This window comes from Ranitomeya variabilis, chromosome 2 (genome assembly GCF_051348905.1).
Source record: "Ranitomeya variabilis isolate aRanVar5 chromosome 2, aRanVar5.hap1, whole genome shotgun sequence".
Lineage (NCBI taxonomy): Eukaryota > Metazoa > Chordata > Amphibia > Anura > Dendrobatidae > Ranitomeya > Ranitomeya variabilis.
In genome coordinates, this window is record NC_135233.1 from 149,607,133 (window position 1) to 149,634,389 (window position 27,257).

The window sequence follows — 27,257 nt, forward strand, 5'->3', positions numbered from 1 at the left end:
AAAACTGCTGATGGGTTCCCTCTAAAATGTATTTAACATTTTAAACCATGGTCTTGTACTTATTCACCTTTCTATTTGTAATTTTTTAGATATTGGTAAATGTCCGTAATTGTTTTGTTTTTTACTTTTAGGCAATCCATTCTGTTGCTTGGCACCATGAAGGGAAGCAGTTCATCTGCAGCCATTCAGATGGTACACTGACCATATGGAATGTACGTTCTCCTGCCAAGCCCATACAGACAATCGTTCCACATGGTAAGAGAACATTATCTAATGTTACTTCTTTTCACACCACATGGACACCAAACTGTTGATCTTATCTTTGGTAAAAAAAAAAAAAAAAAATTCTTATGAAAGGCGTTTTCACTATGAAACCCAAATTTACTTTTATGACTCCTTTTAGGCTATGTGCGCATGTTGAGTATTTGCTTGCAGAAATTTCTGCAAGGTTTCTGCATCTCTTGCCAGGAAAACCGCTGATGGAAAAACGTGAGTTTTTGCATGCGTTTTTGTACAACAGTGAGGGCTTTTTTGAGCTAAATAAAGATATTTAAAAAAAAATAAAAAATTGTGATGTAATTTCTTGGCTCAACACCACCTTTTTTCATGCTGATGCAGTGTGGCATCAGGGTAATGGGATTAGGGCAGCAGCTGTCACTGACATGTAGCTCTAGGCTTAAGGTACCGTCACACTCAGTGACGCTGCAGCGATATAGACAAAGAGCCGATCGCTGGGGCGTCGCTGTTTAGGTCACTGTAGAGACGTCAAACACAGCAGCTCCAGAACAATGCAGGAGCGATCCTGTGACGTAACGGCCACTCACTTATCGTTCTCACAGGTCGTTAGCTACAGTGCCTACAAGTAGTATTCAACCCCCTGCAGATTTAGCAGGTTTAATAAGATGCAAATAAGTTAGAGCCTTCAAACTTCAAACAAGAGCAGGATTTATTAACAGATGCATAAATCTTACAAACCAAAAAGTTTTGTTGCTCAGTTAAATTTTTATAAATTTTAAACATAAAAGTGTGGGTCAATTATTATTCAACCCCTAGGTTTAATATTTTGTGGAATAACCTTTGTTTGCAATTACAGCTAATAATCGTCTTTTCTAAGACCTGATCAGGCCGGCACATGTCTCTGGAGTTATCTTGGCCCACTCCTCCATGCAGATCTTCTCCAAGTTATCTAGGTTCTTTGGGTGTCTCATGTGGACTTTAATCTTGAGCTCCTTCCACAAGTTTTCAATTGGGTTAAGGTCAGGAGACTGACTAGGCCACTGCAACACCTTGATTTTTTGCCTCTTGAACCAGGCCTTGGTTTTCTTGGCTGTGTGCTTTGGGTCGTTGTCTTGTTGGAAGATGAAATGACAACCCATCTTAAGATCCTTGATGGAGGAGCGGAGGTTCTTGGCCAAAATCTCCAGGTAGGCCGTGCTATCCATCTTCCCATGGATGCGGACCAGATGGCCAGGCTCCTTGGCTGAGAAACAGCCCCACAGCATGATGCTGCCACCACCATGCTTGACTGTAGGGATGGTATTCTTGGGGTCGTATGCAGTGCCATCCAGTCTCCAAACGTCACGTGTGTGGTTGGCACCAAAGATCTCGATCTTGGTCTCATCAGACCAGAGAACCTTGAACCAATCAGTCTCAGAGTCCTCCAAGTGATCATGAGCAAACTGTAGACGAGCCTTGACATGACGCTTTGAAAGTAAAGGTACCTTACGGGCTCGTCTGGAACGGAGAACATTGCGGTGGAGTACGTTACTTATGGTATTGACTGAAACCAATGTCCCCACTGCCATGAGATCTTCCCGGAGCTCCTTCCTTGTTGTCCTTGGGTTAGCCTTGACTCTTCGGACAAGCCTGGCCTCGGCACGGGAGGAAACTTTCAAAGGCTGTCCAGGCCGTGGAAGGCTAACAGTAGTTCCATAAGCCTTCCACTTCCGGATGATGCTCCCAACAGTGGAGACAGGTAGGCCCAACTCCTTGGAAAGGGTTTTGTACCCCTTGCCAGCCTTGTGACCCTCCACGATCTTGTCTCTGATGGCCTTTGAATGCTCCTTTGTCTTTCCCATGTTGACCATGTATGAGTGCTGTTCACAAGTTTGGGGAGGGTCTTAAATAGTCAGAAAAGGCTGGAAAAAGAGATAATTAATCCAAACATGTGAAGCTCATTGTTCTTTGTGCCTGAACTACTTCTTAATACTTTAGGGGAACCAAACAGAATTCTGGTGGGTTGAGGGGTTGAATACTAAATGACCCTCTGAAAAGACTTTTCCCAATTTTAAAAAAAAATAAACAAAGAAATAACATTCTTTTTTGCTGCAGTGCATTTAACACTTCCAGGCTGATCTACAGTCCAAATGTCACAATGCCAAGTTAATTCCAAATGTGTAAACCTGCTAAATCTGCAGGGGGTTGAATACTACTTGTAGGCACTGTAAATGTAAAACATTGCTGGCATCGTTGCTTTTGCTGTCAAACACGACGATACACGCCGACCTGACGACCAAATAAAGTTCTGGACTTCTAGCTCCGACCAGCAATATCACAGCGGGATCCTGATCGCTGCTGCGTGTCAAACACAACGAGATCGCTAACCAGGACGCTGCAACGTCACGGATTGTTGTCGTTCTTGTTGTAAAGTTGCTGAGTGTGAAGGTACCTTTAGTGATGGAAAGCCCTACACCCTCATTACTAAGCCGATAAGTAAACACAAATAAACCTACACAAACATTGTCACCAGGCTATGTAGGAGCGTTAAACAGAACAAACTTGCATAGGCTGTAACCAGACAGCAACTGTTAATTTTAAAGAAAAAAAAATGGTGTAGGCTCCTGCATAATTTTAACCCCTTCCCGACATGTGACGGAATAGTACGTCACATGTCGGGACCCCCGCTTTGATGTGCGCTCCGGCGGTGAGCGCACATCAAAGTCGCGACATGTCAGCTGTTTTTTACAGCTGACATGTGCGCGCAATAGCGGCGGGTGAAATCGCGATCACCCGCCGCTATTAACTAGTTAAATGCCGCTGTCAAACGCAGACAGCGGCATTTAACTACCGCATCCGGCCGAGCGGCCGGATATGAGCGCATCGCCGACCCCCGTCACATGATCGGGGGTCGGCGATGCTCCTCCATTGTAACCATAGAGGTCCTTGAGACCTCTATGGTTACTGATTGCCGGTGGCTGTGAGCGCCCCCCTGTGGTCGGCGCTCACAGCACACCTGCATTTTAGCTACATAACAGCGATCTGATGATCGCTGTTATGTAGCAGAGCCGATCGGGCTGTGCCTGCTTCTAGCCTCCCATGGAGGCTATAGAAGCATGGCAAAAGTAAAAAAAAAAAGTTTTTAAAAATGTGAAAAAAATAAAAAATACCGTATATAAAAGTTTAAATCACCCCCCTTTCGCCCCAATCAAAATAAATCAATAAAAAAAAACCCCAACCTACACATATTTGGTATCGCCGCGTTCAGAATCGCCCGATCTATCAATAAAAAAAAGCATTAACCTGATCGCTAAATGGCGTAATGAGAAAAAAATTCGAAACGCCAGATTTACGTTTTTTTGGTCACCACGAAATTGCATTAAAATGCAATAACGGGCGATCAAAAGAACGTATCTACACCAAAATGCTATCATTAAAAACGCCAGCTCGGCACGCAAAAAATAAGCCCTCACCTGACCCCAGATCACGAAAAATGGAGACGCTACGAGTATCGGAAAATGGTGCAATTTTGTTTTGTTTTGTTTTTTGCAAAGTTTGGAATTTTTTTTCACCACTTAGGTGAAAAATAACCTAGTCATGTTAGGTGTCTATGAACTCGTAGTGACCTGGAGAATCATAATGGCAGGTCAGTTTTAGCATTTAGTGAACCTAGCAAAATAGGCAAGCAAAAAACAAGTGTGGGATTGCACTTTTTTTGCAATTTCACTGCACTTGGAATTTTTTTCCCGTTTTCTAGTACACGACATGCTAAAACCAATGATGTCGTTCAAAAGTACAACTCGTCCCGCAAAAAATAAGCCCTCACATGGCCAAATTGACGGAAAAATAAAAAAGTTATGGCTCTGGGAAGGAGGGGAGCGAAAAACGAAAACGGAAAAACGGAAAAAGCTCCGGGGGTGAAGGGGTTAATAACCAGCAGAGGGAAAGCCGACTGCTAGAGGCAGATGTTTATTGCCTGGGAAGGGGGTAATAACCATTGAGCTTCCCAGGCTATTAATATAAACTCCTAGCTTTATACTTAGCCTCTACTGGCTATTAAAGGGAACCTGTCACACCCCACCAGTCATTTCAAACTAAAAGAGCCACCTTGTGCAGCAGTAATGCTGCATTCTGACAAGGTGGCTCTTTTAGTTCTGGGTGCTGTAACTTGAGAAATAATCCGTTTTATAATTTGTCTGAAATACCTGCTCCTCAGTCAAGGAGGCCGGTGTTTCCCCCCTGCTTCAGACAGCACACAGCTGTCACTCACATCTTCTTGGCGCCGGGCGCCACCTCCTCCTCACAGCTGTTTTCAAAAGTAAGCAGCGCCTGCGCTCTTATCCTCTGCCTGGTGCAGGTGCAGTGAGCGCTGGCCGTCTTTCCTCATATGCAGCCCAGCTGACTGCACCTGCGCAGCCACCCTGCTTGTGATTCCCAGCCCCGCAGTGACTTATGATTTATTCACATTGCGGGGGGGGTTGACAGGTTCCCTTTAAAATGACGTAGGGTACCCCTATAATTAATAACCAGCAAAGGCTATGCAGACAACTGCGGGCTAATATTAATAGCTTAGGAAGGGGCCTTGAATATTGGGCCCTTTTAGACTAAAAACATCAGCTCTCAGCCACCCCAGAAAAGGCATATCTATAAGATGTGCCAAATCTTGGCGCTTAGCCTCGCTCTTCCCACTTGTCCTGTATCGGTGGCAAGTGGGGTTCATATTTGTGGGGTTGATGTCACCTTTGTATTGTCGGGTGACATCAAGCCCACAGGTTAGTAATGGAGAGGCGTCTATAAGACACCTATCCATTACTAACCCCATAGTGAAATTGTATAAAAATAGACACCCAGAATAATGTCCTTTGTTTTAAATAATGACACAGGCTCCTTTAATGAATCTTAATTAAACCATACTCACCGAACGCCTAATCCACCGATGCCAACGTCTCCTGAAACAAAAATAATGTAATAAACCACAATATTCCTCACATGTCTACTGAGAAGATAATCCATAATGTCCCACGACGATCCTCATCAGTTTGAGAGCAGTCACATCAGTGATGTGACTGCTCTCAAAGACAGCCTGTGATACACTGAGGGAGCGATTACCTCCTATCAGTGTATCACTGAGCTGCCGTGAGAGTTCTCAAGCTGATCAGCTCCGGTAATCTCCCTTACGGCACCCCTGCTGAGTGGGAAAGTTGTCACGCAGCGGTGCCGTAAGGGAGAGCATCGGAGCTCAGGAACTCCTGTGAACTCTCATGGCAGCTCAGTGATACACTGCGGGGGCTATTACCTTCTGTCAGTGTATCGCCTGGTAGAGTGGTCACATCTCTCTGATAGAAAGAGGGGTAAAACGCAATACAAAAACTCAGCAAATCCGCAAACATTTTTATACCTGCATTTTTGCTGTGGGTTTGACTGACTCAGTTGAAGTCAGTGGGTGCGGAAACGCTGCAGAAACGCAAAAAGAATTGACATGCTGCAGAAAAAAACACTGCAAATACTCATGGAAATTTACTGCTCATGTGCACAAAACTTTAGGATTGTTATTGAATTACCTTGCATAAGGATTCCATTGCGTGTTTAGACCTTTTCCGCTCATAAAAAATGCGTCGAAAATGTATAAAAAAATGCATTGTCTGCATATAGCCTTACTATTACAGGGAATCTGTCCCCAGGTTTTAACCACCCTATCTGAAAGCAGCATAATGTAAGTGCAGAGACCCTGATTCCAGCAATGTATCACTTACTTTACTGGTTGCTGCAGTTTCGATAAAATCATTGTCCGTTGTAGATCTACCAGATCTCTGTATAACCCTGCCTGCACCACTGATTGGCAGCTTTCTGCTTCTGCACAGTGTACGTGTCTGTCAATCAGTGGTGTGGGGGAAGAGGTGTATAGAGCTTATGAATAAGGAAGACTACTCTACTCTAGTGATAATTTTGTGGTTGTTAAATGTGATCTTAGAAAAACTACAGCAAGCAGCCGAGTTAGTGATACATCTCTAAAATCAGCATCTCTGCCCCTACATTACGCTGCTATAGATTGGGTAGCAAAAACCTGTTGATGTATTCCCATTTAAAGGTAACCTTTCAGGTCCAATGACGCTATTAACCTTCAGATATAGTGTTAATCTGCAAATTAATAGCATTATTAAAGTTCCCGGCGGCTGTACTGAAAGTGCGATACCTGAGATAAAATGAACCTTCTTTCTCTTGGGAGCTGCCGGCTTTCAGTCATGTAGGTGTGCCTGCACAGCTTCAGTCACCATTCACAGTACCCAAAGCGTCAGCTGTAAGTACACCCTGATACTGATTGACAGCCGAGTCAATACCAGGGCGTACTTACAGCTACCACAATCAGTACTGTGTGCGCTGACTGTATTTGCGCGTGGCACGCATGTCTGACTGAAAGCTGGCAGCTCCTGGTGAGAATGTTAATTTTCTTCCTTTCAGTACAGCGACTGGGCACCTACATAACTTTAATAACCTATAATAATAACATACCAGAACTGATAAAATAGAATGACCATATTTTAAGGAAAACTCCAATAGAGCTATAGAAAACACATAAAGGAAACAAGAGCCTTTAAATTCCTAAATATAACCAAAAAGTTGGAATAATCACTAGTGTCAGGCCAATAACTGTAGAAAATACATATAACTTTATTCATATATAAAAATACAGGCCAGACACACAGGTGCACATAGTCGAATCAAAAATCAGACTGGACAGGTCTAATGAATGATAATACAGACTGGCAGAGGTAGGCAGTCCAATAAAAGAGGCACTCAAAAGTATATAGAATATATACCCAGTACATAATAAATATTAGATCAAGTGTCATACCATCATATGCATATAAGTAAAAGAGCAGCCTAGTAGAAACCTACTATTTTTAAAGTGGGCACAAGATATACCACATGTCACAGGGACCAACAAACTATAAAGTATAACATGTAGTATAATAACCGTGTTCCCATGAGACTAGAAATACAATGCCAAAAGTGCACCTACGTAACTCTAATAACCTGCAGATTAACCATTGATCTGCCAGTTAATAGTGTTATTGTACCTGATAGGTTCTTATTAAGGGCCAGAAAGGAATAAGGAGAATGTTAGAATTGCTTTTAGGAATTTTATGTTTTTCATTATTTTTGCTTGCTTTATTTTGTTACACATGACTAGTGATCGTAGTAGTTATTATATGAACAGACATGTGCAATTCATACATTCATCGTGCAGTGATATCAAATACAAATTGTCGGGTTTTTTTTTATTTGGGGTGAACTTCTTGAAAAAATATTCTTTGATTTATGAGTCAACTTTGTTTTTCAACTTTTTTTTCCCTTCCTGAATAAACGAGTTGACGATCATTTGATCGCTTCTATGCTTTGTAGCACATTCTGAGAACAATTTGTACAAGTTAAGAAATCTTTACGGCAACATGGTGCGGTAGGATTTTTGCTGACGGCAGCGATTTCTGGATCTTTGTCATGAAAATAAAGGAATAGCGGAAAGCAAATGGTCCTGACAAAACTTAGATTTTAGTTGGGATTCATTAATGTTCAAGCGTCTGTTTCCCGTAGTAGGCAAGTCGGAACAATTTTTGCTCACTCAGGTGTTAATATTTTTGAGGCTCGCTGCTTGTTAAAATACATATTACGTTTATTTCAGAGTCTACACAATAGTTCTATATTTTTCTAGTGTGCGTGCAAGGTCAGTCTGGAAAATGTTCTGCATGCAGATGAGCGGGTTATAATTTATTGAAGAGCTCGCAGCCTTCCTCTGCCATGGTGCTGCAGGAAGCTCCAAGCAGTGGAGGTCATGTTGTCTAGGAGTTGTAAAGAAAGAAAGCGGTGTAATGAAGATGACGATGATGATGTAAAGGTACAGCTGTTATGGACAACAAGTACAGCAGCAGCACATTAAAGTTTAACGAAATGCACGGCATAAAAGCAGCAGGATAGTGACATGTTCACGCTAATAGAAGAGTTTCCAAAGAAACACAAGTTTGAAAATCAGTTGTATCACCATTTTAGAAGAAATTAAATTGCTCCCAGTAAGAGAAACAAAATGATAATCTTGTAAATATAATACATTTTAATGGGGAACAAAAATAAATAGTTATACAGCAAGTTTTCAAGACTTCTTGGCTTCATCAGGCATGGAATAACACAGTATCTGAATTTGCAAGTAGCCTTGTCAGAGAGAGAGAGGACAGGAACTCTAGTACCACCTAATCCTCAAGGTCACTAAGAACCCACTAAACGGTCTTGCGACATGATGTAGGATAACTGGTGACATGCTTCTGACAATGGGTTAACCCTTTCACCCCGAAGCCTGGTTTCACCTTAAAAGTTGACCAGCGATTTCTCATTCATCCAACAAAACATTTACAAAACCATTTTTTTTAGAGACCATCTCACATATGAAGTGACTTTGAAGAGTCTATATGACAGAAAATACCCAAAAGCGACGACATTCTAAAAACTGAACCCCTCAAGGTGCTCAAAACCACATTCGAGAACTTTATTAACCCTTCAGGTGCTTCACAGGAACTGAAGCAATGTGGAAAGCAAAAAACGGTTATTTAACTTTTTTTTTTAACAAACATTTTAATTTACACACTTTTTTTTTTTTATTTTCTCAAGGGCAACATGAGAAAATGGACCCCAAAATCTGTTGTGCAATTTCCCCTGAGTACGCTGATATCCCATATGAGGGAGAAAACCACTGTTTGGGCACTCTGAAGGGAAGGAGCACCGTTTTGACTTTTTGAACGCAAAATTGACTGCAATAGAGACTGGAAACCATGTTGCGTTTTGAGAGCCCCTTATGTGCCTAAACAATACAAAACCTCCACAAGTGACACCATTTTGAAAGCTAGACTCCTCAAGAAACTTATCTAGATGTGTGGTGTGCACCTTGAAATGCCAGCTGCGTCACAAGTTTATAACATACAGCTGTTAAAATAAAAACTATTTTTTTTTCTCAGAAATGATCGTATAGACCCTAATTTGTTTTGTAATTTTCACAAGGGCAACAGGAGAAAATGAATGCCAAAAATTGTTGTACAATATCTCTGGAGTACGCCGATCGATACCTCATATGTGGTGGCAAACTTTGATGAAATGGTCTGCTCACGCTGTGCTGCGCTTGGAGAGCCCCAATGTGCCTGTGGAAATCCCCCACAAGTGACACCATTTTGGGAACTACACCCCTCAATGAATTTATCTAGAGGCATAGTTTATAGTAATGATTATAATGCTTTACTGGCGTATGAATTTATGTGGGGGTAAGTGTATGTTGTGCAGAGTACATCAGATTACAAAAGTGTGTTGTGTCAACAGGGTCAAAGCAAATTTTATTAATTTGTGGACGTGTAGTACGCTTTGAAGCAATCCTTAATGCAAAGGCCAGGTTTCTAGGGCAGGTTTCACAATCGTAAATTTGTGTCTCTTTGTATTACCCTCTTGGAGCATACTCTGCACCTTTTTTGTGATCTTTCCTTCTTTGCTGTTTGGGGAACCTCTCTGGGATAATGTTGACCTGATACGATACGGGCACTATCAGTTTCAGAAGTACTGGGACCCTCACCTTCCTGAGTGCCAAACATTAGGGCTTTGATGACTACCTCCTGAAACTGAAGGAAGGTTCCCTTATTGCCTGCAGATCGAAACGGCTCAGAAGCATTGTACAGTGCCATCTGTAAAATCTGCTTGGCCAATTTTTTGTACCGTACTTTAGATTTTAGCATGGCACTGTATGGTTTGAGAACCTGATATGAGAAATCTACACCCCCGTGTACTTATCATTATCCAAGACACAATCTGGCTCTGAGACTTCTGTTGTGGTACCTCGGACAGCGACAAGGGAGCTGTTGTCACTGTGTATGGTGGACAGGATAAGGACATCCCTCTGTCCTTATACTTGACCACCTACATGTTGTCACTGCATTGGGCTCTGCTTTCGCCCTTTCTCAGCAGTTGCCCAATTAGCGGCTTAGGGAGGCTTCTCTGATTTTATTTTGCACGATGCCGCATGCAACTGTACCTCTGACAGAGAGGATCTTGAAGAGTGGGATGCTGGTGTAAAAGTTATCAATGTAGAAATGATAACCCTTATCCAGCGGCGGGTGCAGCAATTCACACACAATTTTCCCACTCACCTCCAGGGCAAGGAAGTTTTCAGGGGGGTCAATCTAGGTATGCTTCCCTTCGTAGACCCTATATCAGTACTGCATTATTGATGAAGCTCTGGTTTTCTGACTATGTCCATATGCACCACAAAGCCCTAAAATGTCATAATTTTTTGCTGCACTTACAGGAGTCCATCTGGTGTTTGACTTGGGATTTTGGGTGAAAGATTGATGGGAATACAAATTTGTCTTGACCACCATAAGATTTATTTCCTCGCTGAAAAAGAATTTTAAAAAGTTAATTTCATAGAGTCCTGTAGCTCAAATAGAATTCTTGAGCTGCCCATGAAATCCAGAACAGGCTGATAATTTTTTTTGGTCGGGGGAGACTGTCCATATGGGATCGATTGCTGTAGGGGTTTGCTAGGGCACCTTGCTGGGGGTTCCCTACCTACAAAGCTACACTGTACTATTTTTATATAAAAGACAAACTAGTCGTCAATAAAACTCTGATGTCCGCTACGCTTGTTTGTTACCTTCCTACCGGTAGAGCTGCACTGTTATAACTTTTTTCTAAAAAAAATAAAAATAAAATAAAAATCGGACGTCACTTACACTGCAACGTCCACTACTCTTACTAGCTAAAAAAAAAAAATGCCCCCTGGCACAGACTCTGATGAGCAGCAATACTGATCAGAGCAGTTTGGCCATGGGAAGAGCATGAATTCTCAGCACAGGACGTCGTGCACATGGAGAAAACGCAAAAAAAAAAGTGTGACAAAAGTACAATTGGGAGTGGAGTGGATTGAAGGTGGCAGGATGGGAGGGACTGGAGCAAGGATTGGGGAATTGCTGCTGCTAGGGTCACAGATGGGTTACACAGCAGCCGGCACACCACACAGCACTGAATTTCAGGACCATCGTACTGGCCTCCAATGATTTTCTGTTTCCTATAACGGGATATACAACCGCTCTGCATGTCATCTTTCAGGTAAAGATGACGTGCAGAATGGCAATCACTATTGTAGATTAACCCCTTTGGCACTGATTGGTCCGTAACTACTCATCAAATCCGCATCAGAGGGATAATCTGGCAAGGTTGTTTCAGATGCTGGGGTCATCTGAAGGCAATTGTCTATGCTGTGAAGATACGAGATGTGCAGCATCTGAAACAACGGATACTGGAAGCCTGTTCTAGCATTTCTTCTGCGGTGTTGCTATCAGTGTGTCAAGAATGGGAGAAGAGGGTTGCATTGACAATCCAACACAATGGGCAGCACTTTGATTACATTTTATAAGTTGTCATAAACTTGTAAATAACTCATGAAAGAATAAAGTTACATTAAAACCAAGCACATCATTGTTTTTCTTGTGAAATTCTCAATAAGTTTGATGTCACATGACCCTCTTCCCACTGGAAAAAATAAAGTTGGATCCAAAAGGTCACCACCTGTCTTGAAAAGTTTACCCCCTCCCATATACCAATGTGCCACAAACAGGAAGTTGATATCACCAACCATTCCCATTTTATTTAGGTGTATCCATATAAAGGGCCCACCCTGTAGAACGGGCTGTGTCACATGACACCTTCCGTCTGAGATGAAATTGACTTGTTTTTTCAGAGTGGAAAGCAAGTTCAGGAGGGCAAGTGGGAGAGTAAGAAGTGTCTGTTAAGTGGGGAAGGAACCAGAATTATTTTATAACCTATATCACAATTTTTCTTATTTGCATGTATTATTGATTTTTGTAGTGTGTTGAAAATAGTTCCTTTTTTAAACTGGCAACAGCAGCATTGCAGCAATACACTTGTAACCATAGCTTGTTTACGGTCTCCCCTCAGGATTTCTAGCTTGTTAGTTGCAGTGTTAGACGTGAACTTCACTTTGCACAGAAAGATGGTTTTCTCTGATCTTTCAAGAACCTCTCCTTTATAGTTTTCTCTTTTTACAGGTCTAGAATTAACAGGCTCTTTTGTAGGTCCGAAGCAGACAGTTGCTGACCTTTCAGTGGTGTCTGTCCTCTGTCCAACTCAAAATCTCTTAGGGCTAGCTTTCCTATAGCCCACACTACTCCAGTTCTGGTTCCTAAATTCTAGCAGTCTCCCACAGACTCCCTCTTTATAGATACTGTGAAAACACAGTAAGATTGCTGCAAAACACCATTCTTGCTGTTTTGAACCCCTGGTCTCCTGTAGATTGTACCAGCTGCTAGTGTTAGATATCATTACTCTGCACCACTCAGGTTCTTGGTTACTCACTTCTTCTTTCAGCCCACTGACACCCTCTTTAATGACTTGGTACAGTGACGAGCAAATGAGTAACAATGTTTGAACTTTTAAGTTTCAGGATCCATATCTGACCATACACTACTGCTTCCAACGTGAAACTAAAATCATTTTATAGACCAGCAATGTTGTCTATCTCATACATAAATTTGACTTACAACTATTTAGCATATGCTGGAACACTGGTGTCTTTTTCATATCCATCGTACTCGAGTGTATGAAGAAACTGGTCTTGTAGGATACCTACAATATAGCTCAGCTTTGAGACCACCATCGATCCTTATCAAGTATCCAACTGCTTTGGCTATGAAACACCTATCATCAGGCTTCCTTCACCGAACTTGCCAGTTCCTTCAATTTCTTGTTCCTTTAGCCCCTTTTCCCCTTGTTTCTTCCAGACCCGTTTGCCCCAGAGTCTAGTCTATTGATTTTCGTCTCCTCTCTCCAAATCACCCGTTTCTAATCTTCTACTGTCTGCTTTGCATACTTTTTTGAAAACTAGAGCCGACGCTTCTTATGAGGATATTGAAGTCGAAGTTTCTTCACCTTTTTCGGGCCGCCTTTCCAGACTAGTGTAATATATGTTGCACGGTGCTTGCATGTGATGTCACTATTATGAAGCGTAGCAGCCACATCATGTTTATCACTCCAGAACTGATAGACTTTATGAACCAACTTGTTGACTCCAGTGTTTTGCCTGAATGTCCACCTCTTGGCTTTGGAATGGTTGGACAAACTTCATTTTCTATTCTTCCAACTGTCATGGCACTCATATGATGCAGTTTGACAATTTTCTTGGCCAAGACACCACTATCTGTGAGCTGGGTGATGATGTTTATCTTTTCTTGGGAAATCTTCCTGGCTGCTCCTTGATTTGAACCAGTGACCATTTGCTTGAAAGTCAACCCAATAACACACTGAACTATTAGGGAATGTGAGAACAGGTTGTATTTTGTAGTATACAGTAAAAAAAGATTTTTTCCCACCACCAGGAGCAAAACCTTAATAATGCAGTGACATAAGAATCTTCAGAACTAATCATATGCTAAATATGAGGCACCAAAAACAAGGAGTAAAAAGTCAATTTAAAAATTAGTACATAGCTTTATTCAATAAATATTCCAATACAGGTATGTGAAAGCATACATTTATACACATAAAGACAAGGTTAAGTTAAGGGCGCAAGTGGTAGAAGGCTATCTCATCCTACAAAAAGTATGGTGGACATGGGAAATGAACCATGAAAAGGTATTGTAATAAGAAATGCCAATAATAACATGCCAGTGCTTCAGCATTTAATATAGTCCTAGCACAATGCATAGTATCACTGGAAAATGTACTATTGATTTAATTTGGATGTCTCACATCAGGGAAATTAGTTGTAAGGGAAATTCCCAACCAGTTTAACAATGCATGTTTTCAGGTTCCAGTACACGATTTAATCAGTTCTTACCCATGATCTAACACTAGGATGAGTCAGTCAGCAGCCCCATCGCACGTTTCACGTGAGCTTCCTCGGGGCACTGTACATTTTATGAATAAAGCTATTTACTAATTTTTAAACTGACTTTTTACTCCTTGTTTTTTGATTTCTCCAGACGTATCCATAATATATCATGTCTGTTAACCTAATGGTTTAAGGCCTTGACATTGATTGTTTTTCATAATTATGAAATCTGTTTTAGTGATATTGGTTTCATCATATGATAAATATTTGCAAGTAAAATTTGTGTATGAGTTAACCAAGATGATTGTCTATAAAATTATGGTAGTCTCATGTTCGAAGCAGTAGTGGATGGTGAGATATGAAGCCTGAAGGTCAAAATTTCTAAACACCTGTACCCTTTTACTTGTCCATATAATGGCTTGCACCATTCACACAGTATAAATTGCCTTTCAGTCATGTCATGTATACCCCCTCCTACAGCTCTAATTCCAAAAAAGTTTGGATGCTGTGTAAAATGTTAACAGTGCAATGATTTTGGAAATTTCCTATTTCCAGAAGATAGAGCTCAGATCGGGAGATGAAAGGTGGACCTTTTTTATTTCAGTTGAAAAAATGAACTCCTTTAGAAATTCTTTGCAGCAAGAACTCTACTAATTCTAATGAGAAACTAAGTGTGCTAATGGGAGGGTCAATTTTCAATTAAATCATGACCTTGTACAAAAAGATTGTTAAAGAGGCAAAGTCTCTGAGAAACCTACGCCTGACCATACAGGACCATGGTCTGATATGCCACAGCTGCTGGCCAGGAGAGTACAGAAATTACAGCATGAGATCGCTGCTTCTTTCTGTGAGGTAAAACATGTGACGTTGCTGGGAAGGACATGGTTAAATCCAAGCTCTACATTGTTTGTTTAGAAGCACCTGCGTGGTTTCTCTAAGAATCAGGAAGTAGATTCAGGGAAGCTATCCAGCCAAGATATTAGCTGTAGCTGGGAGAGATGTACCAGGGTCTCTCTGAGGCAAATGTGGTAACTGGTGAGTGTTCAGGCAATGTGCACCAGACTGGATGCTTCTTGATTCTTGAGAGCTGTGACAGAATTTTCTCTCTGAGAAGAGGTTGCGCAGGGTGTGTGAGGAGAACCGCAAGTGTCGATGTTTGCTATGGACAAAGCTGTTTTGTTTGACCATGCTGGGACTAGCTCACCTGTGAGTGAGTAGCCAGTGTCTGTCCTGTTTAATTAGCGCCTGGACAAGGCTAGGTATTTGAGTTTATTTTGGTGCTGTGCAACTGGTGGAAAGCAATAAAAACTGCATGTGTTTGGACCAAAACAGCATTGCCTGTGGGAATGCCATCTAAGGCCGAATGCCTATTGTCTATGAGAGAATGTGAATCCCTGCAATAGGTGGATGTAATGCGGGTATGTAGTCTAAGAGGGCACAGGCAATTTCAGTGTAAGAATTGGATGTCCTAGATAAAGAGGACTACAGCGTTGCACATGCAGTCTGAAAGCATGGAGGAGCTGTCTGGCCGGAAGGTGACATTGCCTCTGTGTTATGACATTGCTGGTGGAGTGCTAGGAGCTGTCTCTTTAAGTGGAGTTGTGCAGAGGACTGCAGCATTGGCCGGTGCTACTCCTACTTTTCTGGAGAGGGACCTCAGGAATGTCAGTGACTGAAATGGTGTCCAAGTAACTGGACTTCGGGAGTTTGTGTTGGTGCTGTGTATCCTGTGTATAGCAATAAAAACTGCACGTGTTTGGACCAATACTGCATTGCCTGTCTTAAGGCTACCTAAGACTGAATGCCTTCCAGAGCGAGTGAAACCCTACAATGTTTAAAAGCAGGCAGGGAAATGTTTTACCTCACAGATAATCAGCTGCGATCCCGTGCTGTCCTGTCTGTATACTCTTTTGCATCCTCTTGCCCATGAGCTGTGGTATGATCAGGCCATGTCCCTGTACCGTCAGACACAGCCATTACACAGTACACAACAGGGGAACATTTATAGGATTGAATACTGAAAATAGCCCAGAAAGATAAAATAACCTGGGAGGGATATATTGTAATGCAGATTCCTAGGGTTTCTCACTAAGTGCCTTTATATAGTGAGGAATACAAAACCTACTCAAGACGTGAATATAAAGAATACAATATTTCAGAAACTTAAAATAATTTTATTGATCACAATATTAAAAGCAAGGAGAAACTACCAGCAAATATCATGAAAAATACCATAGTGCAAAAAATAAATACATTATTGGAGGCACGGATCACATAACATTAAATATACATATATGCATACCACTCCCAAATAATCCTCATAAAGTGCAGATTTATAGGCAGACTATAAAACCTGAATAAAGTGCGTAAGTAGTATACAAGGGATGACATAAATACTAATTTATCAGTGATCCGTGACTCCCCAGGACTCCAGCTCCCACGTACGTTTCGCCATCGTGGCTTTTTCAAGGAGTGGCTGAAGTATATAGCCATGCCGTTGGATCAATGGGGTGAATATAGTGAAATCTTATTGGATGATACACACTATCTCCCTTTGGTATAGATACCAATTAGCAAGTAGTGCATCGCTATGGCGCTGACCAGGGACGAACATTGATCCCATTGGTGGTAACACCAACCAATGACAATGACATGTCCTCACGATGCTCTATCGGCTACTCATCTTTTGCCCAGTCGACGAGATTCTCGTCACAGTCGTATATATCTAGGATGTGTGTGGCGCTCATTTGCGGACACTGAGCATGGCAGTAACGCTATTACTAAATGGGTTCTGATATCCTTAGCTACTACTGATTTGCCATAAAAATATGCATGCCACAGTCATGTGAATGCACTGATAATTAAACAGGATGTGATGTTTTCCAATACAAGGTTACATAAAGTGCCTTACGAAAGTATTCGGCCCCTTGGAACTTTTCAACCTTTTCCCAAGTTATGCTTCATACATAAAGATACCAAATGCAAATTTTTGGTGAAGAATCAACAAGAAGTGGAACACAATTGTGAAGTTGAATGACATTTATTGGTTATTTTAAATTTTTGTGGAAATTCAAAAACTGAAAAGTGGGGCGTGCAATATTATTTGGCCCCTTTACTTTCAGTGCAGCAAACTCACTTTAGAAGTTCATTGTGGATCTCTGAATGATCCAATGTTGTCCTAAATGCCTAATGATGATAAATATAATCCACCTGTGTGTAATCAAGTCTCTATAAATGCAGCTTCTCTGTGATACTATCAGGGTTTTGTTTGAAGCACAGAGAGCATCATGAAGACCAAGGAACACAACAGGCAGGTCCGTGATACTGTTGTGGAGAAGTTTAAATCCGGATTTGGATACAAAATGATTTCCAAAACTTTAAACATCCCAAGGAGCACTGTGCAAGCGATCATATTGAAATGGAAGGAGTATCATACCACTGCAAATCTACCAAGACCCGCCCATCCCTCTAAACTTTCACCTCAAACAAGGAGAAGACTGATCCAAGATGCAGCCAAGAGGCCCATGATCACTCTGGATGAACTGCAGAGATCTACAGCTTGAAGTAGGACAGTCTGTCTATAGGACAACAATCAGTCGTACACTGCACAAATCTGGCCTTTATGGAAGAGTGGCAAGAAGAAAGCCATTTCTCTAAGATATCCATAAAATGTCATTTCAAGTTTGCAACAAGCCACCTGGGAGACACACCAAACATGTGGAAGAAGGTGCTCTTGTCAGATGAAACCAAAATTGAATTTTTTGGCAACGATATGTTTAGCGTAAAGGCAACACAGCTCATCATCCTGAACACACCATCCCCACTGTCAAACTTGGTGGTGGCAGTATCATTGTTTGGGCCTGCTTTTCTTCAGCAGGGACAGGGAAGATGGTTAAAATTGTTGGGAAGATGGATGGAGTCAAATACAGGACCATTCTTGAAGAAAACCTGTTGGAGTCTGCAAAAGACCTGAGACTGGGACGGAGATTTGTCTTCCAACAGGACAATGATCCCAAACATAAAGCAAAATCTACAATGGAATGGTTCACAAATACACATATCCAGGTGTTAGAATGGCCAAGTCAAAGTCCAGACCTCAATCCAATCGAGAATCTGTGGAAAGAGCTGAAAACTGCTGTTCACAAACGATCTCCATCAAACCTCACTGAGCTTGAGCTGTTTGCCAAGGAAGAATGGGCAAGAATTTCAGTCTCTCGATGTACAAAACTGATAGAGATGTACCCCAAGCGACTTGCAGCTGTAATCGCAGCAAAAGGTGGCGCAACAAAGTATTAAGTTAAAGGGGCCGAATAATATTGCATGCCCCATTTTTCAGTTTTTGAATTTCCACAAATATTTAAAATAACCAATAAATTGTGTTCAACTTCACAATTGTGTTCCACTTGATTCTTCACCAAAAGTTTACATTTGGTATCTTTGTTTGAAGCATGATATGTGGGAAAAGGTTGAAAAGTTCCAGGGAGCCGAATACTTTCGCAAGGCACTGTAACTGCCATTTTGCCATTGACACCACTATCACTTCCACAGATGATGCATTGTATTCAGTGAAATATTTTGAGGGAGGAGGGATGGACATGTGCCTGGTGTTTAGGCTTCTCTATCCATGTATGACACCCCAGGGTATTATCAAAAATTCCTGTGATAAATCTAAAGATAATTAATTTCATTTTATTTTATTCATACCCTAAATTAATTTGCATCTTTTAGCACAATGAAATAAAGGTTGTATTTTATAACCTGCTAGTGAGGATTACTATTTACTGGGGCTCAATCCTTTTAGGAATTTGCATTTATAGGATTGTATCAGAACAGGAACTTTTTTTTTTAACACATCCAATTGTGGAATGTATTATTCTGAGATCTATTGACTGAAATGGACTTTGTTGGTGGGAAACCCCTTTTAAAGGGAATCTCTCTACATTTGACCCATCTAAAGAATTAATATTGGCAAATAGGCTACAGAATGTTGTAAAAAAATAACATCCCTGTGTGTCTCATATCGGATGCCTTGTTGCTGAGAGATCTTCTTTTATCACTTGTGTAAATTACCTCTTCCAGGCTATGGGGAGGATGTTTCCTTGATAATTCTGCCCCTAGAGCTTATTTTACAAGAAGGGGGTGTTACCAGTATGATGTGTAATGGCCGCTTTCTGCTCTCCTGATCTCACTGCAGAGCTATGTGTGGTTTTATAACTGACCCATTTGCAGATTCATTCTTTTCCTTCAGCTTCCAGCTCACAGGCAGACATGGTTATAATATTGCTACAATGCAGCAAAGCTCAGAGAGCTGCAAAAATGTGTTTGCAATGAGACAAAGTTAATTTGTCCTGTTCTGTACTAGTTAACTTGTCTCACACTGGTAACTTTCCCTTTATGTAAAATAAGCTCTGGAGGCAGAGTTATCTTCCAGACACAATTGTCCCAAGAGCCTGGAAAAGGTCATTTTACATAGTGATAAAAGATGATTTTTGATCAACATGGCATCTGATATGAGACGCAAAGGAAGGACGTTTTTCAGCAGTCTCTAACCTGTATGCCCATATTAATAGTTTACATAGGTCAAATGTGGTGACCTAGTCCCTTTTAAAGAACTGCTTTTTGCAGAATGAGTCATGACTGTTCTGCATACGTTCACCACTATAGGTCAGTGTTTTTTATACAGAATCCCTCTACAGTTGTGTGTCCATTTAATATCTTGATCATGCTTTCCCATAGAGGTGCTGCTTACAGTGATTCCAGGTGGGAATGCAGTGCAGTATACACCACGCCAGTATGCACCACTTCTGTCACTAAGTCTCAGTATTGGAATCTGGCCGCTCGTTTCCAGGCAATAGATGCTTGTTTATGATTCCAATAAGATTGTGGGAAATAAGCATCGCCATGGCAACAGCAGGCATGTCATGTGAAGACCGCATTATCAGCTTCTGCCTCACCGAGGTTACAGAGAAGCTGTGCAGCTTATTGCCAAATGACAACATATCGTTTAATTGGAAATGTATTTGTCATGCAGAGGGCTAATAATGCAAAGGGACGTCCGGTGCTCTGGTCAGTAACACAGAAGAGTATGCCCTGCATGGAATGGACTAGTAGATTGTATTCATGGCACTCTTTGATAATAGCCTGCCTGTTAGCACTGGTTATGTTATGATTGGTGGCTACTTGTCTGTGGCCGAGCAGTACGTGGAATCACACGAGCGCTGTTAGTGGGCCGATCCATTGTCTATAACCTCGTCTATTAGTTTTTCCATACCTGCAATCTGTAACAGTGCACAGAACCTAGAAGTAGTAGTTCTGCAAAGTCCAGTGGTTTTCCACTTCACATATTGAGAGATTCACTCTGTGGACAGGAATTGTGTAACCATCGCATTTCTCCTCTCTATTTGTAGGATTTCTACAGGTAAATGACGTAATCGAAAAAGCTTGAATAGTCTGGATGTTTCAGCATTATGAACAGCTGGTTAAACCCGATTAGCAGCACTCCAATAATGTTTAAGGAGCAGTTCACTCTGCATTCATGTCTCCATCTGAGACTTCCATCTGATTTCCCGAAAATGGGTTTTTCGAACATGATGGTGTAATTGAGTTGACTAAAGGTTTATTCACACACATGATTTTTCCACATATGAAAAAAACTGACGGATCAGACTTTGATCAGTGTGTGGTTCGAGTGTCATCTGTTTTTCTTGAATGTGAAGACTTTTTTCACAGACCCTTTGACTTCCATTGCCGATTTTGATCTGACCCTTGGCTCAAAATCAGTCATTGGTCATGTCAGCATTGTTTTCCATGGACCTCTTGGCCAGCAAAAAATGTGAATAGCCCCATAGGCCATCACAGATATGAGTGCTATCCATTAAAACATCAATAATAATAATCTTTATTTTTATTTAGCGCTAACATATTCCGCAGCACTTTACAGTTTGCACACATTATCATCACTGGGGCTCGCAATCTAGAATCCCTATCAGTATGTTTTTTGGAATGTGGGAGGAAACCGGAGAACCTGGAGGAAACCCACACAAACACGGGGAGAACATAGAAACTCCTTGCAGATGTTGTCCTTGGTGGGATTTGAACCCAGGACCCCAGCGCTGCAAGGCTGCAGTACTATCCACTGAGCCACCGTGCTGCCCTCATGCGTGAAAGTCAGACATCTGAATGAGGCGTAAGGAAAGGCTGAGCTCCATTTGTGCATTTTATCATTGTATGTGATTTCAGACCAGGACAGGATCAATGTAGGGTGTTCCTACCATAGGCGTCGGGTGCCGTATTCAATGGCTCAATTAGGGGCACATCTGAAATTAATTTTGGGGATTAAGCTGCAAGTCCTGGACGTTGTCACCAACCCACTACCGAAACCGTGAACTAAGCTGAAAATGAAAGTTCATAGTGTCAACTCTGAAAATGTATTTTTAATTCTCTCAAGTATTAAGCTGCAGATAAGCTGTAGGAGCTGCATACTCTGCAGTCTTTGGGGGGTTTCTATTTCTCCACTTGCATTGTATTTAATGCTTATGTTTATGTGGTTTTCATCAGCTGCCTTGTTACCTTATTCTATAATACTTCTTTACTCATTAATGAGAATATATGACGATGTGAGGAATGTGTTGCTTCATACACGTCACAAGCAATGGAATAAAATAAGTGGTATTTTCTGCAATATAAAAATAAAGTACCGTATATACTCGAGTATAAGCCGACCCGAGTATAAGCCGACCCCCAAATTTTGCCAAAAAAACCTGGGAAAACTTATTGACTCCAGTATAAGCCTAGGGTGGAAAATGCAGCAGCTACCGGTAAATTTCAAAAGTAAAAATAGATACCAATAAAAATAAAATTAATTGAGACATCAGTAGGTTACGGGTTATTGAATATCCATATTGAATCAGGAGCCCCATAAAATGTTCCATACAGATCATGAAGGGCCCCATAAGATGCTCCATACAAAATACGCCCCATATAATCCTGCACAAAGGTTAATAATGGCCCCATAAGATGCTCCATAGACACATTTGCCCCATACAATGCTGCATAAAGGTTGATGGCCCCATAAGATGCTCCACACATTATGGCCCCATGAGATGCTCCACACATTAGGGGCCACATGAGATGCTCCACACATTAGGGGCCACATGAGATGCTCCACACATTGAAGGCCACATGAGATGCTCCACACATTAGGGGCCCCATGAGATGCTCCACACATTAGGGGCCACATGAGATGCTCCACACATTAAAGCCCACATGAGATGCTCCACACATCATGCCCCATAAGATACTCCTCATATTATGCCCCATAAGATGCTCCACACATTTGCCCCATTTGCTGTTGCTGCGATTAAAATAAAAAAAAAATCACATACTCACCTCTCTTCGCTCAGGCCCCCTGCACTTGCGATAGTCACCTTCCTCGTTCCATCGCTGCGCGCTGCTCTGTCTTCCATCCTCTGCAGTGACTGTTCAGGTGTAGGGCGGCGCGCACACTAATCACGTCATCGCGCCCTCTGACCCTGAACAGTCACAGCCAGGGGACGGAAGCAATGCTCACCTCCCCTGATATACTTACCTGCTCCCGGCGCGGTCCCTGGCAGCGTCTCACGGTCAGATGGTCTCCGGGAGCCGGCGGCATCAGCGGTCACTTACCGCACATTACAGTCATGAATATGCGTGCATATTCATGACTGTAATGAGCGGTACCACGTGACCGCTGAACACAGGAAGAGCTGCCCGGAGACCATCGGAGATGCAGGGACAGCGCCAGGAACAGGTGAGTATATCACAGCCGCCGCTCCCCCTCACCCGCCGACCCCACACCGACACTGACTCGAGTATAAGCCGAGAGGGTCAATTTCAGCCCAAAAAAGTGGGCTGAAAATCTCGGCTTATACTCGAGTATATACGGTACAAATTCCTGCAACTATCTAAATATAAAAAAATTGATATATTTCAGCTCATGGGGCATCGATTGGCAATATTATACTGTACAGTAAGTATTGTATAATGTTGCCAATTGATGCCTCATGAGTAGTGATGAGCGAATATACTCGAATATACCTAGCAACCAGGCAACCCCCACATGTGCTGGCTAACAGATGTAAATCATTCAGCTGCGGCAAGAAAAACTAAATCTCCGAGCACTAAAAAATACTCGGAGGACACCCGAGCGTGCTCGAGAAATCTCGAGTAACGAGTATATTCGCTCATCACTACTCATGAGCGGACGTCAGCACGGGCAAATGTCACTGTGGTGTCAAATGTCATGACAGTAATTTAAAGTCATAATGTACATTGTTTATTCACAAGGAGAATATTGTAATTGTGTTAGCTACAGAAGCGATAATTTGCTTTTCAATGTAACACTATGAATTGATTATTCAGAGATAAATTCTAAAGGGTTTATAAAAAAAAGTTTGTCAAAGATTTATAAACCTTTGATAAATTGGGTCAAAATGACTAATCCTGAGTAAACTTACCGTAATCATTTTTATAAATCGCCAACATTTCCCACATGTCTGCTTTACTTTACAACTGCACAATTTTTGAAACATTATTTTTTTTTTGTTGTGAAGTTATAGGGTTATATGTGCCCACTCTCTGGAATATCAGCTTTTTGAATGCAGCTGACCTGCGCTGTATTCAATACTCTGCATTCTAGGTTAAGTTCAGTGGATGGGATTTATAGAAATCCCATGCCCACTGTGCTTCTATATGGCGTAGTTTAAACTAGCCTGCGGTGCAGGTTTACAAGCTGCAGCATGTCAATTTGTTGCAGAGATGCTAGTCTCCACTGCGTAGTCTCACATTTAACCATTCATTAGATGTGGTAAATCCACATGGTTCACTGAACACTTAAAGGGAACCTGTCACCACGTTTTTGGAAGATGGGATAAAAATAGCGTTAAATAGGGGCAGAGGTGGGCGTTACATTAGTGTGTTTGTTATGCGTTTATTACCCACCTAAGTTGCCGAAATACCTTTGCAAAGTCTCCGTTTTCGCCTGTCAATCAGGCTGGTCTGGTCAAAAGGGCGTGTTGTCTTCCCCCAGATTTTGCGTAGTTTTCCGTTGGTGGCGTAGTGGTGTGCGCATGCCCAAGGTCCCGAATCCTCTGCCAGGGGATTTAAAAGAGCGCGCTGTTCGTTATTTCATTGGTGATCGGTGGGCGCGGCCATCTTCCTTTGGCCGCGGGTGCTCAGAAGCGGCGCTCTGCTGGCCGCGGCTTCAGGAAAATGGCCGCGGGATGCCGCGCGTGCGCAGATGGATATCGCGGCGGCCATTTTCCTGAAGCCGCGGCCAGCAGAGCGCCGCTTCTGCGCACGCGCGGCCAAAGGAAGATGGCCGCGCTCACCGACACCAATGAAATAACGAACAGCGCGCTCTTTTAAATCCCCTGGCAGAGGATTCGGGACCTTGGGCATGCGCACACCACTACGCCACCAACGGAAAACTACGCAAAATCTGGGGGAAGACAACACGCCCTTTTGACCAGACCAGCCTGATTGACAGGCGAAAACGGAGACTTTGCAAAGGTATTTCGGCAACTTAGGTGGGTAATAAACGCATAACAAACACACTAATGTAACGCCCACCTCTGCCCCTATTTAACGCTATTTTTATCCCATCTTCCAAAAACGTGGTGACAGGTTCCCTTTAAGAACTTACCTGCATGATTAGAACACAGCGTTTTGGATGTGGGCACATAGCCATAGCCATAGTTTGCAGACTAAATATACAGCGCTCCTAAGTGCTAGACGAGCAGCACTCCCCCCTCAAGTGACACTCAAGTGTGACTCCAGAAAGGAGCAGTAGTAGATGTTGCGGAGTGAAAATTGCAAACTGCCATTGACATCAGGGTTTACAGCTAAATCACTGAGTGAGTGACGTTATTGAGTATAATGTAGCAGCAGGGTTACTCTGTATTCCATCTGGCCTGTGTTCAAAGTTGTCCTTCTTTTTCAGAAGTGCACAAAACTGTGGCGGACGGCACTTTTATGCACGACTAAAAAGATGGACACCGCCGGATCACAGGTCAGATGGCATCCACAGTGCCTTAATCTGCGTCATTATAGGGAATCTTCTGCTGGGATTGCGTCTGATCACGTATTTCAGAGATTTACATGGAAACACCGGTGTAAGCGCCCCAGAGCAGAGAGCAGGATAAATGTGAGGCTGAGCTTTTACTGCGATCTGTGGGAGACGGAATGAAAAAAAAAATGAGCAGCATGTGAAGAATTAGGTTTTATGTATGTTTTACTCCGTTCCTCGTGTGGTGTAAGTGATTAGGCGACTTTATTCTTTGCGTCGTTGCGATTACAGCGATACCAGATTTATAGCTTTTTTTTCTGTTTGGCTGCTGTCACACACTAAAAGACGTTACATTGCAAAAACAGGTTTTGCACCCCTATATTTAGATAGCTATCATTTTTCAATTTTCGGCGAAGTCATGTTATGGCTTGTTTTTTGCGGGACGAGTTGATGTTTTTATTGGTACTATGGTATTTTCGGGCACATCAATGTTTTTTTCATTGTTTTTTATTCGGATATTTGGGAGGCAGAATGAACGAAAACCAGCAATTCAGGAATGTTTTTTTTTTTTCTTTTTTTTTTATGCCGTTCTGTGTGTGGTAAAATTGACAAGACTGTTTTATTCTTTGGGTCAGTACGATTATAGCGATACCACATTTATATAGTTTTTCCTATATTTCAGACATACCATTTTTATTTACATTTTTTTGCCTTTTTTTTTTTTTTTTTTAAGCTATGTTCACTGAAGGGGTTAACAAGTGGGATATTTTTTCATAGGGCGGGTCGTTCTGGAAGCAATGATACCAAATGTGTACTTAATTTTGTTTATTTTTACTTTTACAAGAATGATAATAGCTTTATGAAACCCCTGCTAAGGACAGGCAACAAGCAGAAGAGACTTGTTTGGGCTAAAGAACACAAGGAATGGACATTAAACCAGTGGAAATCTGTGCTTTGGTCTGATGAGTCCAAATTTGAGATCTTTGGTTCCAACCACCGTGTCTTTGTGCGACGCAGAAAAGGTGAACGGATGGACTCTACATGCCTGGTTCCCGCAGTGAAGCATGGAGGAGGAGGTGTGGGGGTGCATTGCTGGTGACACTGTTGGGGATTTATTCAAAATTGAAGGCATACTGAACCAGCATGGCTACCACAGCATCTTGCAGCAGCATGCTATTTCATCCGGTTTTCGTTTAGTTGGACCATCATTTATTTTTAAACAGGACAATGACCCCAAACACACCTCCAGGCTGTGTAAGGGCTATTTGACCAAGAAGGAGAGTGATGGGGTGCTACGCCAGATGACCTGGCCTCCACAGTCAGACCTGAACCCAATCGAGATGGTTTGGGGTGAGCTGGACCGCAGAGTGAAGGCAAAAGGGCCAACAAGTGCTGAGCATCTCTGGGAACTCCTTCTAGATTGTTGGAAGACCATTCCCGGTGACTACCTCTTGAAGCTCATCAAGAGAATGCCAAGAGTGTGCAAAGCAGTCATCAAAGCAAAAGGTGGCTACTTTGAAGAACCTAGAATATAAGACATAATTTCAGTTGTTTCACACTTTTTTGTTAAGTATATAATTCTACATGTGTTAATTCATAGTTTTGATGCCTTCAGTGTTGAATGTACAATTTTCATAGTCATAAAAATACAGAAAAATCTTTAAATGAGGTGTGTCCAAACTTTTGGTCTGTGCTGTATATATTTACACATTTTTTTTACTATTTTACATTGTCCCAGGATGGGATATCAACTGCATTGCAGAGCATTAGATCACCATTTCACGTGCAGGGTGGAAGCAAGTCAGCTCCTGCTCCTGGTCCCTATGTGACCCTGCAGCCATCTTTCGGCCCGGGTCACCATGGAGATCCTCAGTACTACGTGATCTCAATGGTGTTGGGCTGATGGGAGTGCAGAGGGAGGGAGTGGCATCAGATGGGTTAAACACCCAAGATCGGGCTGACACATAGAGAGACATATAGAACTGACACCCGCATTTGATCGCAGCGGCGCTCAGTGTGAGTGATCACGCCATATATATACTTCTGTTTGCAAGAACGAAGCTGCCTCTGTCGTATATGTAAGATGCATGTCAGGAAGGGGTTTAAGTGGGTATACCCTAA

General features: G+C 42.1%; 1 protein-coding gene across 6 annotated transcripts in view; it reads left to right on the forward strand.

The window, feature by feature from the left end:
• STXBP5 (syntaxin binding protein 5) overlaps positions 1 to 27,257 on the forward strand; it is a 533,536-nt gene that overhangs the window by 281,867 nt on the left and 224,412 nt on the right. For all 6 annotated transcript variants that reach the window (XM_077283080.1, XM_077283076.1, XM_077283078.1 and 3 more), the window contains exon 8: positions 132 to 255. In XM_077283080.1, the coding sequence (XP_077139195.1) occupies positions 132 to 255 (124 nt within the window). The remainder of the gene's footprint in view (positions 1 to 131; positions 256 to 27,257) is intronic.